We start from the raw sequence: 16,929 nt of genomic DNA, 5'->3' as shown, positions 1-16,929 counted from the left end.
GGGGAGCACTTGAAGGCTTTGGGCTGGGGGTAGATTTGCAGTTGGGATCATCCTTCCTGCTGTTCTGCAGAAGATGGACCCGAAGGGGCAGACCTGAAAGGGGCACCCCAGAAAGGGATGAGGTGTCTTGGCCTGGGTCAGACGCCCAGTGTGTGTGGGATCTTTTCTGTTTCTTATGTGTCAGGGCTGGGCTGGTCTAAATACACATGAACGGATGGGCTTAACTGAAGCCCTCTCCACAGCCAGCTGCCGAGGCAGGCCTGGAGGCACCATGGTCTCCTTTTGCTGGGCTGCCTCGGGGTCAAGGGCACCTTCTCAGAGTTGCATCCCTCTCCTGTCCCTGCAGACTCCCCAGGCATCCCCCCCAGTGCTGGTGCCCATCAGCTGTTCCGTGGCTTCAGCTTCGTGGCCACTGGCCTGATGGAGGATGACGGCAAGCCTCGGGCCCCACAGGCACCACTGCACTCAGTGGTACAGGTGAGGGGGCAGGAGACTGCCACTTAGTTGTCTTTCCTACCTAGAAGCCACAAAGGCAGAACGGCTGACAATACAGGCTCCGGAGTTCAACCCCTGACTGTCACTGTGTGGTCCATTGGACCTCCCAACCTCTGTGGGCCCCAGTTCCTCTGTTTGTAAAACAGGGATGACAACATGGATATGCATTTCCCAGCAGAGCCAGGGACCTTGTAGAGCCTAGATAAATACATGCAAGGGGGTGCCCTTGCTGTGATGCTGTGGAGTGGCTGTCAGGTCCCTGACAAGGATGGGCTGGGGAGAAGGCTCATGTTTCCTTCCATTTGTCCCCCATTAGTACACTTTGCCAGCCCTGTGAGAAATTTAGAATTGAGAGGCATGAGCTTACTGCCGGGGTTCAGAGCTTCCAAGGTAAGGAACTTTGGATGAGACAGTTACCTTCCCAGTGCTCTATTTCCTCAGCTGTAAATGGGGGTGATGATAGAACATTTCTCCATAGGTGGTTTGTATGTGTAAAGTTAAGGTGACTAATATATTATACCATAGGGAGGTCTTTGTCCAGGACAAAGTTTTTTTTTTTTAAAGATTTTATTTATTTATTCATGAGAAGCACAGAGAGAGGCAGAGACACAGGCAGAGGGAGAAGCAAGCTCCATGCAGGGAGCGCCCCATGTGGGACTCCATCCCGGGACTCCAGGATCACACCCTGAGCTGAAGGCAGATGCTCAACCACTGAGCCACCTAGGCATCCCCAGGACAAATATTAAACCAGACTGGATACAAGGACAACAAGCCTGAACCAGGGGTCATGTGGTCACCTGCTGAAAAGTACTGTGAATAGGGCCACACACTAGGCACCACAGAAGCATTTGCTATTATGAATGGCTCAGAACTGTAAGACACCTCATGAGGTGGGCTATGACACCCCAGAAGGGGGAGGCAACTCACACAAGTTCACAGAAGGTGGCAGAGTTGGGACCCAGCTCAGGGCTCCTGCGTCCCTCAGGCCTGCCCTGCTTCCTCAGAGCCACAGATCTCTCGATGAGTGTGTTGTGGCTCTGTTGCCTGCCCCCCTCACCCCTGTCTAACCACAGCCTGGAGCCGTTGCAGGTGCCCATATAGAGTAGAAAACTGAGGCCCAAAGGGCCAGATTCTTGCTCAAGGTTACGGGACCAAGATTCTGCCCCAGGCCTCTGGCTCTTGCCTGGTGCCACCTCCACTGAGCCAAGGCCTTGGATGCTGGGGGATGACCCCCACATTCTAGAGTAGAGGATCAGCCCCACCTGTTGCTCTCTCCTACAGCAACTCCACGGGAAAAACCTGGTTTTTAGCGATGGCTACGTTGTAAAGGAGACGATTGGTGTGGGCTCCTACTCCGTGTGCAAGCGCTGTGTACATAAGGCCACTAATATGGAGTATGCTGTCAAGGTGAGCCTCTTGAGCGTGTCTCAGCCAAGGCTGCTGGGCTGTGGGGGGAGGCCAATGTAGTCTTGGCCCTTTGGTGGGGGAGGGTTGGTTCCTTAGGCTCTGTGGGTGAGTGAAAGTTATGTGGCTGAGACTGTCCCCCAAGGCCTACAGGGTGGGCTCCATGGCAAGGATGGACTCTGGAGACTGTCCTCCTGATATTGCCCATGTACTCTCTTTCCTCAGGTCATCGACAAGAGCAAGCGGGATCCCTCAGAAGAGATTGAGATTCTTCTGCGGTATGGGCAGCACCCCAACATCATCACTCTGAAAGACGTAAGTGGGGTCCTTGAGACTGGGATGGGGCTGGGGCACTCAACTCTGGGATTTGTCTCAGGACTACCATTCCTTTGATTTCTAATTTTCCTCTGCTCATGAGAGGAAAAGATCCTTGCTTCCCAAGTCCCTCCACTTCAGGCTCAGGCATTCTCAGGCATTCACTGCCCCTTGGTGGACCAGTGCCAACATCCTCCTGTCTAGGGAGGACAAGGCCCCAGATAAGTGAAGCCCCTGTGAGGGCCACTGAAGCACAGAGCAGAACACATGTCCAAGGCTCATGTCATTCTTTCCTGGCCTAGTGACCGGGTAACCAGGGGGCTCAAGCCTGGCATGGAGAGGAGGGACCTGATGATGAGGTCTCTGGCAGGTGTACGATGATGGCAAACACGTGTATCTGGTGACAGAGCTGATGCGGGGTGGGGAGCTGCTAGACAAGATCTTGCGGCAGAAATTCTTCTCCGAGCGGGAGGCCAGCTTTGTCCTGCACACCATCAGCAAAACCGTGGAGTATCTGCACTCCCAGGGGGTAAGTCTGGGGTAGGGGGCACTCAGTGGGGATGATGGGCTGCCGAGGGTCATACCATCACTACAGTGCATGAGCCATGGCCTGGCCCAGGCAGTAGTAGTCTTCAGCCAGCCAGACAGAGGGGAGACTAGGGATGGTGGGTGGGTAAGTAGATGCATGTAAGGAAGGGAAGGAGGGAGAGATGAGGCCAGATTGTGAAATGGACTGTTTACACAGTACTTACTGTGTGCCAGGCACCATGCTAAGTTCTTTCCTTACATTATCTCAATTGATTTTCACAACAATGCAATGAGGCAAGTGCTATTATTGGCCCCACTTTACAGGTAAGAAGACCAAGGCTCAGAGACGTGAGATCACTTGCCCAAGGGCACACAGCCAGGGAAAATAGAGCCAGAATGTCTGACTGAGGCCTGTGGTTGAAGAGCTACAGATAGAGCTGTGAGTTGGGAAGCAGCAGGGCCAGCAGGGAGTTGAATCTGGTTGTGGGTTTGGCTGCTAGGACAGAGGAAGTGGATGCAGGAAGAAATGCTGCTGGAAAGATAGCAGGTACTAGAGAAGAGGTATTTGTCTGAACCATACGACTTGGCCTTTATCATTGCATAGGATGGTGGTAGAAAATTTACTGTGGTGTGTATAGAAGCTGAAAGCAGAGTTAGCATGAGTTTCTCCCTGGAGAGATGATGTTTTGGGGTGCTTCCAAGTCAGACAGCGTGGGTTCTGGGATCCAACGATTAGCTGTGTCCAAGTCCAGTGTGTATGGTTGGGAAGGCCTCTCACCTCTCAGCCGCTTCCTTATCTGCAGACTCAGGATAGTGGGAGCCGCCACCTTGCTGCACTGGGGAGGAATAGGGCCAGATCATTGCTGTGCCTTTTTTTTTTTTTAAGTTAACTTTTTATTAGCAACGATTTTAAACATATACAAAACTATGATAAGAGTATAATGACCCTCCAGATACCCATCACCCAGATTAAAGAATTGTTGAGATTTTTATCTCCCTTCTTCCCTTTCTCCCTTCTTCTCTTTCTTTTCTTTTTTCCTGTTTCTTTCTTCCCTTCCCTTCCTTTCTGCTCTCCTTCCTTCTTTCCTTCTTCTGCTTTCTCTCTCCCTCTCTTTCTTCTTCGATGTTACTGAAGTATTTCTCCCAACTTTTTATTGAGGAAAACATTCAAAGTTAAAAAGAATCTTATAGGGATGCCTGGGTGACTCAGTGGTTTAGTGCCTGCCTTTGGCCCAGAGTGTGATCCTGGAGTCCTGGGATCGAGTCCCGCGTTGGGCTCCCTGCATGGAGTCTGCTTTTCCCTCTGCCTCTGTCTCTACCTCTCTCTCTATGTCTCTCATGAATAAATAAATAAGTAAATTTTTTTTTTTTTAAAAAGAATCTTATAGTGAAAACCATTTCCCTTCTAGGTTCACCAAATCTTAACAATCTGCCACATTTTCTTGATCTTTGTTTCTCTCTTAGTCTCTACTTCTCTATCTTTATCTCTACATATAAATATACATTTTTTATAGTTGCATTTGAAAGGAAGTTGCAGACGCTATGACACTTGGCTCATAAATACCTATAATTAAAGTATTTTCTTTTGTTTATTTTTTAAGATTTATTTATTTATTCATGAGAGAGACAGACTGAGAGAGAGAGGCAGAGACATAGGCAGAGGAAGAAGCAGACTCCTTGCAGGGAACCTGACGTAGGCCTCGATCCGGATCCCGGGATCACGACCTGAGCTGAAGGCAGGCGTCCAACCACTGAGCCACCCAGGCATCCCTAATTAAAGTATTTTAAAACATATCTTAGACCTTTCATAATCTTAGTTGTAGATCCATAACTCTAAAAAAGACATTTTCTTTCATAACAACTCTCAAAATTAACAATTACTGTGTTCACGTAGTAGTCAATAGATACACTTCCCTATTGACCTTTCAAAAAATCTTTTTTGCCATTAGCATGTTGGAATCACAGTCTCTGCATGATTTACATCTTTCATTCACTTGTTACTCCCTTAAGTCTCTTTAAAAGCTAGGATAAAATTTGCGTACAGTAGATATTAAGTGTATAACCTGATGAGTTTTGTTAAATGTGGCATCATTTATGGCATCATTTTAATTGTTTCTGTATTGCCTATATTTCTGAAGTCTTAATTATATTCTGCATCAACTTCTTTTCAGAAGCAAGGAGTTAAAAAACACTTCATGGGGGCACCTGGGTGACTCAGCCAGTTAGGCACCTGCCTTTGGCTTGGGTCATGGTCCTGGGGTCCTGGGATTGAGCCCCGAGTCAGAATCCCTGCTCAGCGAGAAGCCTTCTTCTTCTTCTCCTCCCTGCTTGTGCTCTCTCTCACTGTCTCTCTCTCAAATGGATCAATAAAATCTTTTTTTTTTTTAAGATTTTATTTATTTATGAGAGACAGAGAGAAAGAGAGAGAGGCAGAGACAGAGGCAGAGGCAGAAGCAGGCCCCATGCAGAGAGCCCAATGTGGGACTCAATCCCGGGTCTCCAGGATCACGCCCTAGACCGAAGGCAGCGCTAAACCGCTGAGCCACCTGAGCTGCCCTAATAAAATCTTAAAAAATAAAAACAACAACACACACTTCATAGGAGGTGCAGTGTACTTCATATGGCATCACATCCCCAAGCACAGTGTAACTTGGCCCCCATTAGTCATTGGTCCTCTCAGGTGGTCACAGTCTAGGGATGAGTGAATGGGTGGCAAGTGGTGAGTGAGTCTGATGGTGTCTCGTAAAGACTTGCACCAGCCTTTCATGGTTTCATCCTTTCAGGATCTTCGCCTGAATTAATCATTTCATTAGAGTTTGCAAAAATGGCAATGTCTGATTCTGTCTAATTTATTAGGGAAGATTCTTTTGTAAAAAAAATAATCAGAGCTTTAATTTGGTTACCACATGTACTGCTTTAATGGTCATGTTTGAAGAAGTTTTGGCTTTTGAAATGGTCAGTGCAAATAGGCTAATATTTAAATAGATCAGGTCAGATAGTAAATGCTTCCTTTTCCTGTTTTGTTCTCAAGTGGGTGAGTACTAGGTAAAGTTACCCCAGGAAGGTTTAGAAGACAGAGCCAAAACAGTGAGTTTCCAGTGGGTCACCTAAAGCTCAAAGCAAGGACAGACTTTCTAGAGTAAGAGCTGCTTCCTTAAAAAAAAAAAAAAAAAAAAAAGAGCTGCTTCCTCTACTAGGGATATATAAACTCTAAATACAGACAACCACTTGGTGAGAGTGTTATGGGGAAAAGTTGTCTCTTTCCCCATGCCATGAGTCTGTGGGTCTCTAAATTTTCTGGCCCTTTCCAAATACCAGGGGAGATGATGAGGAAATGGGAAATTCTCATTGAGGGATTAGAAGGGAGATTCTTTGAGCTGATTATGAATTGGCAGTATCTGTAGTCTAGAAGCTGGGAATCTCCTAAGAGGGATGGGAAGGGGATGACCAGGAACAGGGCCCACTGGGACCTTCTCTTTGATTTAATGTTATCTTTTTATTGAAGTATTACATAAACATGAATCATAATGTACAAGTCAGTAAATTTTCATAAAGTGAATAAACACACACATAACCAGCACCCAGATTGAGAATCAGAGCTTTTCTAGTTTCCCCAAATTCCCTCATATCCCTTCCAGGCCCTGCACCCTTCCCGAGGATAACCATTCTACGCTAACTGCTAATAGCTTAGATTAGTTTTCCCTGTCTTTGAATTTTACATACACATACTCTGTTGTATCTGGCTTCCACCACACCACATGCTCTCTGGGATTCCTCTACCCTGTTGCCCTGTGACTGTAGCTTCCTCATCCTCATTTCTGTGTAACTTCTGCTGTATGAACAGACAATGCTTTGATTGTCCATTCTACTGTTAATGGACATTGAGTTGTTACCAACTTTTGACTATGACAAGTAAATAATGTTGCTGTAAGATTCTAGCACTGTCTTTTGGTGACTACACATGTGTGGCTTTTGTTATTGTTGTTGTTTTTTTAAAGATTTTATTTATTTGAGAGAGAGAGAGAGAGAGAGAGAGAAGGGAGGGAGGGAGAGACCATGAGCAGGGGGAGGGGCAGAGAGAGAGGGAGAAGCAAACTCCCCATCCAGTAGGGAGCCCGATGTGGGACTCGATCCCTGGACCCCAGGATGATGACCTGAACCAAAAGCAGATGCCCAACTGACTGAGCCACCCAGGAGCCCCACACATGTGGGTTTTAATGCTGTGTACAGACCTAGCAGTGGACCCTCCGGGTTGCAGTGTGCATGTGTGTGTGTGTGTGTGTGTGTGTGTGTGTGTGTGTGTTCATCTTTAGTAGGTGATTCCAAACAGTTCTCCAAAGCTGTTTTGCCAGCTTACAGCCCCTCCAGAGTGTGTGGGAGTTCTGGTGCTTGCCAACACTTGGGCTTTTGCATCATTTTAATCCTAGCCATTCTGGTAGACATGGAGCGCTTTCTCATAGCGGTTTTCATTTGCATTTCCCTGATGACCAGTGAAATTGAGCACCTCTTTGTGGGTTTATTGCCTTCTTTCATAAAATGCATGTTCAAGGCCTATGTTTATTTTCAAAAATTGGGTTGTCTGCCTGTTTCATCTTATTTTGCAAGAGTTCTTTAACACATGGAGCCCTTTTAAGCCTAGCTTCCCTCATGTTGTTTCCAGAAGGGCCCCCACTATGCCCAGGATGGCCTGTTTGAGAACTCAGTAGAGAGTCACACTTTGGCTTCTCTGCTTAACCAGATGATTTCCACAGAAGAACTTCACTCTGTGTGTGTGTGTGTGTGTGTGTGTGTGTGTGTGTGTGTGTGTGGCTGGTCTCAGGTGCCTAAATGCATATCCTTTAGTGATGGAGATAATGACAAAGGTGTGGCTGCTCACGGTAGCGGGCATTACACAGCAGTTCCCACAGGCCAGAGTCCTAAGCACTTCACATATCAACTCACTTAATTGTCTCAACAAACAATTGGAAGTGGGTATCGTCATTATGCCCATTTTATAAGTGAGAGAGCTGAGGCTCTGAGAGTAAGTAAAAGTCTCCTTGCTAATCTGGCTTCCCAGTCCTCTAGTTTTCTGATCCTTGTTGTCCTATAGTCTCTAAGAGCTTTTTTTTTTTTTTAAGCTTTTATTTATTTATTCATGAGGGATACAGAGAGATAGGCAGAGACATAGACAGAGGGAGAAGCAGGCTCCTCACAGGGAACCTGATGTGGGACTCGATCCCTGGACCTGGGATCATGCCCTGAGCTGAAGGCAAACGCTCAACCTCTGAGCTACCCAGGTATCTCTCTTTAAGAGCTTCTTAACAAGCACTCACTGTATCTTAACATCCAGCCTGAAGTTAAGGGTTCAGCCCAGAGAGTACTGGAGTTACTATGATCTGGTATACTGTCATAGTACTGTTACTATGACAGAGTAGCTGTCATTTCCCATGCCCTGTGCTAAATATTCCTGGTACAGAACTTATATGCTCCTTCCTGACTCAGCACAGTCACCAGCCCCATTTTCTAGGTGAGAAAACAGGGCTAGAGTGATTAAGTGACATGCCCAAGATCACGATACAGGCTATTAAAGCCAGGATTCACACCCTGGCCTGACTGTATCACCAGCCTGCCAGAGACCACAGCCTACTACTCAGTGGCTACATTTGACCTGCACACATATTTTGTTTGGCCTGCGAGATGTAGGGTGGTTTTTGTTTTGCTTTTGGTTTGGTTGAGTTGGGGAACATGGCCACTTTTGAAACCTGGGTCTAAGCGGCTATGTGGTGACTGTCAGCTGGAGTAGGTTAGGTAGCAGCTGCCCCTTTAGACTGGTTTGCATGGCTCCCTCTCAGCCTGGCTTCCCTCATTGCTTGCACAGCCTGTTGTGCTTTTCAGAGCATACCCTACCCTTTCCCTCACACCTCACACATACGCCTAGGGGACAGGTATCAGAATCACTGTTGGGGCTACCTGCCATAGTGAGCCACAGTTACCTGTAGGAGTTTGTTGTTTCTCTGTGTTGTGTTAGGGCAGGATAAAGATTGAGAACTTTCATATCCTCATTTCCTGAAAGTGTCATCTGTGTCATGCTAAACTAAAAAGACTGTGGAATTAAGGTCAGAGCTGGGTTCAAGTCTCACCTCTGCTTCTTACTTATATGAGCAAGTCCATTCTCTTCTCATAGCCCCTGTTTCCTTCTCTGTAAAATAGAGCCGGCAGCCCCTGCCCTGCCCACTGACCTAGGTATAACTGGCAGCCCCCAGGAGATCATGGTCAGGAGAGTACTCTGTAAGGAAGATCACCCATACAGGGTAGTTGGTGTCCTCAGCTAAGCATCCCTGACTCTGGGAAGCTTGGCTGGGCCCTTCCCAGGGAAGAGAATCTACATTCTTAGGGTATGGCCTTCTCTTTGGGGCCATATGATTGCATTAGGAAGGACAGAGCCCAAGGAATTGATCGGGTACTGTCCAGGAGGAGGCTTCCCAAGGGTTTGGGTATAGTTCACAGTGTGTCGCCAAGACCACTTTGCCAGTGTAGCCCTCTCCTCCTCATCTGGCACTGTTCCCTCTGTGGAGGCGGACTGTCCTGAGCTGTGTCTACTCTCCAACCTTCCTGTCCCACACGTACCTGCTAGAGGACTTTGGGGCTCGACTGGGACTGTGAAGGAATCATCTCATAAAGCCAACTAATCTGTGAGAATCAACTAACCTCACCTGCAAGATCTCTCCATGTTTCAGAGGTAGATTTGTTCCTTCACTGCACAGAGTTCACTTAGCACTTGCTCTGTGCTTGGTGCTAGAGGTAAGCAGGCATTCTGCAGACAGATATGGTTATTTATGGTTGAAGGAGCCTTCATTGGCCTGAGCTCAGGACACTTGAGAGGATGTGGTTGGTGGACAATGAAGCTGGAATGGATAGCCGAGCCCCCCACACCAAGATGTGGACTTTGAGCTTTATCTTGCAGGTAGTAGGGAGCCATTGAATGTTTTTGACACCACCCTGTTAGCTCATGGGAGGAGGAGCAAGAGGGTAAGACCGAATTTAGTCTGAGATGTGTTGGGTTTGAGGGTCTGTGGAACATTCAGTGGTTGTTATCTGGTAGGCAGCTATATGATCCTGGACTCAGGAAAGTTCTGGGCTAGGGTTGGCGATCTGAGAGTGGTCGATAATTAGGTAATGGAGGAGTAGCTATATATATAACCCTACAGAGGGAGGGGGGAGGATGGAAAGTGGAGTGGTACATCCCCCTCCGATTACAGAGGAGCAGGCCAGAGGAGTCATTTGCTTCAGGGCTCAGTAGTGTCATTCAGGCATTCAGTAGATGCTCATTGAATACCTACTGTGTGCCTGGAACTATTCTAAATGTTGAGATACAGCAGAGATCAAAATACCCATGGAAGTACATTGCAGTGGGTAAATTCAAAAAAACAATTATTTAAATATTATATCAAATGGTGGTAAAATGCTATAGATAAAAATAAAGCAGGATAAGGAAACTAAGGAGTACTACTTGGTGATTGCTATTTTATATGGAATGGTCCAGGGAAGTCCTCACTGAAAAGGTAATATTTGAGCTGAGACCTGAAAGAAACAAGAGAATGAACCAAGCAGATGCTTAGGGGAAGAATGTTCCTAAAATAGGAACAATAAGTGCAAAGGCCCTGAGGCAGGAGTGTGCTTGGCATGTTGAAGGAAGTGCAAAGAGGCTGGTGTGGCTGAAGCTGATTGAGCAAGGAGGAAGGTGCTAGAGGACATAGAGTGCAAGAGATGTGGTTGAGAGGGAGGGGAGAGATCAAGTGGGGCCACGTAAGCCTTTTTAAAGGACCTTACCTCTTAAGAGGAAAAGCCTTGGAGGAGTTCCAGCCAGGATAACATGATCTGACTTATGTTTAACAGGATCACTCTGGCTGCTGTATTTAGAACAGACTGTAGGAGGCAGGGCAGAAGCAGGGAGACCAGCTAGGAGGTGGTTGCCATAATACAGGGGCAGACGATAGGGTTCCTGGTTGGGATCAGTGCTGCCAGTAGCAGGGTTGGAAACTGATTGGGCTCTGGATATATTTCAGTGGTAGAGACAGCAGAGTTTGCTGATGCCATGATTGAAGAATGTAAGAAAAAAAGAATTGAGAAGGACTCTTTGGATTTTGACCCAAGCAATGGGAAGCATTGATGGAGTTGTCTTTAGGAAAAACTGTGATAAGCAGACTTGAGGGGAGAAATAAGTAGAGTTTGGACAGGTGTAATTAGGGCTGCCTCGCAGATATCCACATGAAATTCCAGTTGGTAGTTCCAGCAACACTAAGAGCCCCATTTCAGCCCCTTCCCTTTCTTTCAGATTCTGGGTACTTCTGTCCCTCTCCTGGCCTTCTTCCTAACTGTCTCATCCCTGGCAGTAGACCTGGGCCTCTAGCAGCCTGCCCACAGCAACTGACTGGACCCTCTGCTCCTAGGTTGTTCATAGGGACCTCAAGCCCAGCAATATCCTGTACGTGGACGAGTCTGGGAACCCTGAGTGCCTACGCATCTGTGATTTTGGCTTTGCCAAGCAGCTACGGGCAGAGAATGGGCTCCTCATGACACCTTGCTACACTGCCAACTTTGTGGCACCTGAGGTGAGTGTTCCAGCCTCCTTACCTGCAAGAGTAAGGGGTCTGGCATAGGAGACCTCATGCCCTTTTACAGAGGCCCCACACTGTCCAGGATTCCAGTCTGTATGGTCTCAGCTTAGGTACCAATCCCAGCCCGTGGTTGGGATCCTTGTCCTATGCTTTGGGGAGTAGCACACTAACATATGTGGCCGCTTGCTGCTGCTCTCTAGACTAAGCACCCTCCCCTGCCTTCCTTCCTGCCAGGTGCTGAAACGCCAGGGCTATGATGAAGGCTGTGACATCTGGAGCCTGGGCATTCTGCTGTACACCATGCTGGCGGGGTGAGTGACCCCTCCCCCCTGCCCCTTCTTCCAGCCCTGGTACACAGGTAGGAGGGGTGCTTGTCTGATGCGAGAGACTCAGGCCTGCCTCAGGAAGGTCTGAAGATAGGGACATGGCCCTGCCTTTGGGAGCCCCACATGGAAGGGGAAGATACTGCCCTGGGGAGTACCCAGTCTGAAGGGAGAAACACAGCTCCCCACACCCACACCCACCCCAGGATGGAGGCCAGAGGCTATACCCAGACTGGGTGGACTTTTCTCCAGATACACTCCATTTGCCAACGGACCCAGTGACACACCAGAGGAAATCCTGACCCGGATCGGCAGTGGGAAGTTCACCCTGAGTGGGGGAAATTGGAGCACAGTTTCAGAGACAGCCAAGGTGAGTCTGTGAGGCCCTGTTCATTTGGGGTGGCGAAGCAGGGTCCTATCCCAGGGCTTTTTAGCAATTCATAAATAGGTGACCTGCAACCTCGTTTCTGCAAGTGGAATGTTTCACAAATCCCTGATGCTATATTTCCCCAAGTGGAAGATTCCCAGGCAGACTACCCTCCTACCTTGTTTGGACCACTTGGTGATCATTCATGGCTCTTCCCATGTTCTGAGCCCTGTGGGGGACAGAACTGCCATGATCACAGCCCCTGCCTTGTGGGAACTTGGTGTGAGGAGACCTACAGGCTTGCCTACAAGGAACAGAGATGCCAGGCAACAGAGAAAGGCAGGTCCTCCTCCAGGGCTGCAGGTGTTGGAGGTGTGGGGCAGATACTGACTACGTCAAGCAGAGGCCTTCTCAGAGGAGGGGACATTTGAGCTCTCACTGTTAGCAAACTTCCTGTTATGGGAGCCTCTGTGCCAGACAACGGGTTGAGCCCGTGATAAATAGTCCCTCACATCTGCCTTATGAGGCAGATACTGTTGTTCTCTCTCTTTCTCTGAGGGGAAACTGAGGCTCAGAGAGCTGAAGTAATTTGCCCAGGATACTTAGCTAATAAGCAGAAGAATCAAGTTTTGAATCTGAGTCTGCCTCTTCTCAATCTTAGTTTCTCCCCACCTTCCTGCATGGCTTCTAGAAGGTGAAAGAGAAAGGAAAGGACTTTCCAGGAAGAAGTCCCAAAGAAGGGCATGTGCTTGGGGAGGCCTTGGAGTGATGTGGAGAATGGATGACAGAAAGGGTTCAGGCTGGAGATGGTGGACTTAGCTGTGTGCTCCCCTGCCAGCTCCTCCCACCGACCCTCTTATTGCTGTGCCCCCAGGACCTGGTGTCCAAGATGCTGCATGTGGACCCCCACCAGCGCCTCACAGCTAAGCAGGTCCTGCAGCACCCATGGATCACCCAAAAAGACAAGCTCCCTCAGAGCCAGCTGTCCCACCAAGACCTGCAACTTGTGAAGGTATGACCACTCTGGGCTGCTGGGCATCTGGTGGCCCAGGCCAGGGTTCCATGGGCAAGAACTTGGGTGGCATAGCCTGGAGATGCCATATCTGTCTGTCCTCAGGGAGCCTCAGTCTAATACACAAGGGTGTCAACAGTCCTCTGGGGGACACAGGCTCTGAGCTCTGAAGCTTCTAGTCTGAGGAGGAGGCAGGACTAATGAGCATGAAGGACCACCAAGGCTAGATTAACAGGGGGCTGGGGATCTCTGGGTGGCTCAGCGGTTTGGCGCCTGCCTTTGGCCCAGGGTGTGATCCTGGAGTCCCGGGATCAAGTCCCACATCAGGCTCCCTGCATGGAGCCTGCTTCTCCCTCTGCCTATGTCTCTCTCTCTCTCTCTCTCTCTCTCTCTATCTCATGAATAAATAAATAAAATCTTAAAAAAAAAAAAACGGGGCTGGGTGGTGTAGAGCACTGAGAGAGGCTGGGGAGCACATGTCCCTGCTCCCACTTGTACCTCCGACCATTATGATCTGACCTCTCACCTTCTTTTCCAGGGAGCCATGGCGGCTACATACTCTGCACTCAACAGCTCCAAGCCCACCCCTCAGCTGAAGCCCATCGAGTCATCTATCCTAGCCCAGCGGCGGGTGAGGAAGCTGCCTTCCACCACCCTGTGAGAGGCAAAGGCATCCAGGCCGCATGGCGGTGCTAGCTTGATGGAGGCAGCATACTTCCCAGAGGGAGCAGGCCTGAATCACAGGGCCAGAGGGAGCAGAGCCCGAACGGGCCCAGGAAGCAGCCAGCCCAAATCACCCCTGCTGAGGGTGTGAGAAGTGCCTTCTCCTTCCCCAGGATGGACTCTTCTCAGCTCATGTTCTGCTGGTTGAAATCAATTCACTGTACAAACTCTCATCTTTTTTTAAGAAAAAACTGGCGTCAACTGCCATGGATTTTTATAAGATCCATTTGCCTTTCTGGGAGCAGAAAGAGCCAGTGCAGCCCCAGGAGGGGCACTGAGTCACACCAGGGCTCTCTGTGGCTGAGAATCCGTAGAGCTTTGGCATCCTACCCTGGGGAACCCCACGACCGGCCATCTGTAGCCATCTGCACATACCTCCAAGGCAGTCCAGCACCACCTTCCAGAGCCCTTGGCTGTTTAGCAGAACTTGCTCTATCCACGGTCAGCTCCTTTTCCGTTCTGTTCTGCTGGGGGTTGGGTGGGGGTGTCTAAACCTCTTCCTGACAGAAGAGAGGACCAAGACCCCAGAGCCTCCAGCTCAGGCACCAGCATCTACACTGGCTCTGCTGTGGGTTCCCTGCAATGAGATTGGGCAGCCCCAGGAGGAAGATCCAGAAAGCACTTTTTGGCTGACTTGTGTTGGAGTCTGCTACAGGACAGAGTTCACAGGAGGCCTGTGGGGTGGGCCAAGAGGGGCAGGGGCTCTTTTTCATTTCTTCCTCAGCTGGTTACTCAGGGTTCATCTGTCCATGGCCTTTCTAATAAACTTGCAGTTGAGTTGAAGCATGCTTGCCTCCACTTTTCATCCCTGAATTTCCCCTCTCTGCTGTTGGGTATTGAGGACTTTGGCAGCAACAAGAAATGGACCAGGGCCAATGAGCCCAGCTGCTTGGAACTCAGGTCATTTGGGGAGCATGTGGGAGTACCACCAGCCCTTCCTACACATTCCTGCCAGGGGATTCCTTCCATTCCATGGTATTAATAATAGTAACAGTATTATTAGCCACCAGCGATCAAGTGCCAGACACTGTACCTGAGCCTTACATGTATATCTCATTTAACCTTAACACTGTGATGTAAATGCTATTCAGTTACCAACTCTGTTTATAGATGGGGAAATAGAGGCTCAGAGAGGGGAATGACATTTTCTCCACAGTAAGTATTTTCTTACCCACCTTGGCCCTGCTCCAGATACTGGTGAAGCAAGTAGAAAACAAGGTCATTGTTTTCATGGGTCTTTCCTCCTACTAGGGGAAATGGACAATTAACAAACTGAAGTCAGCTATGAACAAGACATATGCAGGATTAAATTGGGGTATGAGCTGGCATGATGTGGAAAGCCTCTGTGAGGAGGTGACCCAGAAGTTGAGATTGAATGATAAGGGGCTATCCAACACTGGGAGGCAGGGCAGAGCCTGGACAAAGCCCCCAAGCGGGGAACAGCCTGGGCATGCCCAGGGAGGAACCAAAGAAGCCAATCAGGGCCAGGGATTTGCATGAGATGAGGTTGGAAAGGAAGGTGGGGCTGGTCATACTGGGCTTTGTGGCCCAAGATAAGGAATTTGGGTTTAATTCCAAATAAAATGTAAGCTTCTAGAAGAAGTTAAGCAGAAGAATGACATGATTTGGTTTACATTTTCAAAAGATGACTGACTAATGTGTTGAGAATTAGTGGGGGTGGGGTGGCAGCAAGCAGGAAGCTGAGTGACCAGGTTAGAGGCTACTGCAGTGGCTCAGATAAAAGATGAAGTTGCCTGGACTAGGACAGTGGGAGAGGAGATGGGGAGAGAGTGAACAGGTAGGATATGCTTTATAGATAGACAGCATTTGCTGGCAGTTTGGACATAGAGGTTAAAAGAAAAAGATTTACAATATCTTCCAGATTTTTGACTTGAGCAGCGGAACACTGAGGGAAATGTGGAGGAACAGGTTTGAGAATTCTATGGGAGATACCTTTTAAATACCCAAACAGAGGGCAGCCCCAGTGGCTTGGCGGTTTAGTGCCGCCTGCAGCCTGGGGTGTGATCCTGGGGACCCTGGATCCAGTCCCACTACAGGCTCTCTGCATGGAGCCTGCTTCTCCCTCTGCCTCTGCCTATCTCTCTGTCTCTATGAATAAATAAATAAAGTATTTTTAAATAAATAAATAAATAAATAAATACCCAAACAGAGGGATCCCTGGGTGGCTCAGCGGGTTTAGTGCCGCCTTCAGCCTAGGGCATGATCCTAGAGACCCAGGATCAAGTCCTATGTCGGGCTCCCTGCATGGAGCCTGCTTCTTCCTCTGCCTGTGTCTCTGCCTCTCTCTCTGTGTGTGTCTCTCATGAATAAATAAATAAAATATTTAAATTAATTAATTAATACCCAAATAGAGATGTCAGCTAAGAGTTGTAACTAGAAGTTGGAGTTCTGGAGAGAGGTCTGGATTGGAAGTATAAATCTGGGAGTCATTAGCTTAGAGGAAGTTTATAGAGCCAAGAGGCTGGGCTTTTGCAACTGTGGTCCACAGACCAGCAGCAACAGCAGTGTCTGGGAACTTGTTAGAAATATGGAATCTGGGATCCCTGGGTGGCGCAGTGGTTTGGCGCCTGCCTTTGGCCCAGGGCGCGATTCTGGAGACCCAGGATCGAATCCCACATCGGGCTCCCGGTGCATGGAGCCTGCTTCTCCCTCTGCCTGTGTCTCTGCCTCTCTCTCTCTCTCTCTGTGACTATCATAAATAAATAAATAATTTAAAACAAAAAAAAGAAAAAGAAATACGGAATCTGGGTCCCATCCCCAGACCTACTCAGATTCTATATTTTAACAAGATCTACATATGGTTTGTGTACATGCTAAAGTTTGAGAAGTGCTGTTCTAGGGACTCAGCAGAGAAGAAAAGGGGCTGGAGCATGCTAGCACTTCAAGGTGGCACAGAGGAGAGAGAGCCAGCAGAGGAGAGAGCCAGTGAGCAAGGCCTGCCAGTCTGGCAAGATTTGAAACCTTATGAACCAGGGCTTTTGCTCCTGTTATTTCTCAGCCTCTCCACTTTGTAGGTTAGAATGCCAAGGCCTCAGAGGTAAATAAATCCTGTTAGGATGGAAGGAGTTTTGCTTTGTTTTTTAAGATTTTATTTATTTATTCATGAGAAACAGAGAGAGAGAGAGAGAGGCAGAGACAAGCAGA

General features: G+C 48.4%; 1 protein-coding gene across 5 annotated transcripts in view; it reads left to right on the top strand.

Moving 5' to 3' along the window:
* The window catches only part of RPS6KA1 (ribosomal protein S6 kinase A1), a 36,739-nt gene extending 22,192 nt beyond the window's left edge, over positions 1 to 14,547 (top strand). For all 5 annotated transcript variants that reach the window (XM_025447314.3, XM_035713478.2, XM_025447315.3 and 2 more), the window contains 9 exons: positions 347 to 477; positions 1,777 to 1,902; positions 2,125 to 2,214; positions 2,585 to 2,743; positions 11,172 to 11,333; positions 11,574 to 11,650; positions 11,915 to 12,032; positions 12,904 to 13,041; positions 13,580 to 14,547. In XM_025447314.3, the coding sequence (XP_025303099.1) occupies positions 347 to 477; positions 1,777 to 1,902; positions 2,125 to 2,214; positions 2,585 to 2,743; positions 11,172 to 11,333; positions 11,574 to 11,650; positions 11,915 to 12,032; positions 12,904 to 13,041; positions 13,580 to 13,702 (1,124 nt within the window). In that variant the 3' untranslated portion in view covers positions 13,703 to 14,547. The remainder of the gene's footprint in view (positions 1 to 346; positions 478 to 1,776; positions 1,903 to 2,124; positions 2,215 to 2,584; positions 2,744 to 11,171; positions 11,334 to 11,573; positions 11,651 to 11,914; positions 12,033 to 12,903; positions 13,042 to 13,579) is intronic.
* Positions 14,548 to 16,929: the final 2,382 nt, after the last annotated feature.

Source organism: Canis lupus, chromosome 2 (genome assembly GCF_003254725.2).
Source record: "Canis lupus dingo isolate Sandy chromosome 2, ASM325472v2, whole genome shotgun sequence".
Classification (NCBI taxonomy): domain Eukaryota; kingdom Metazoa; phylum Chordata; class Mammalia; order Carnivora; family Canidae; genus Canis; species Canis lupus.
The sequence above is the reverse complement of the archived record's forward strand: the minus strand, read 5'-3'. Positions and strand labels throughout refer to the sequence as shown.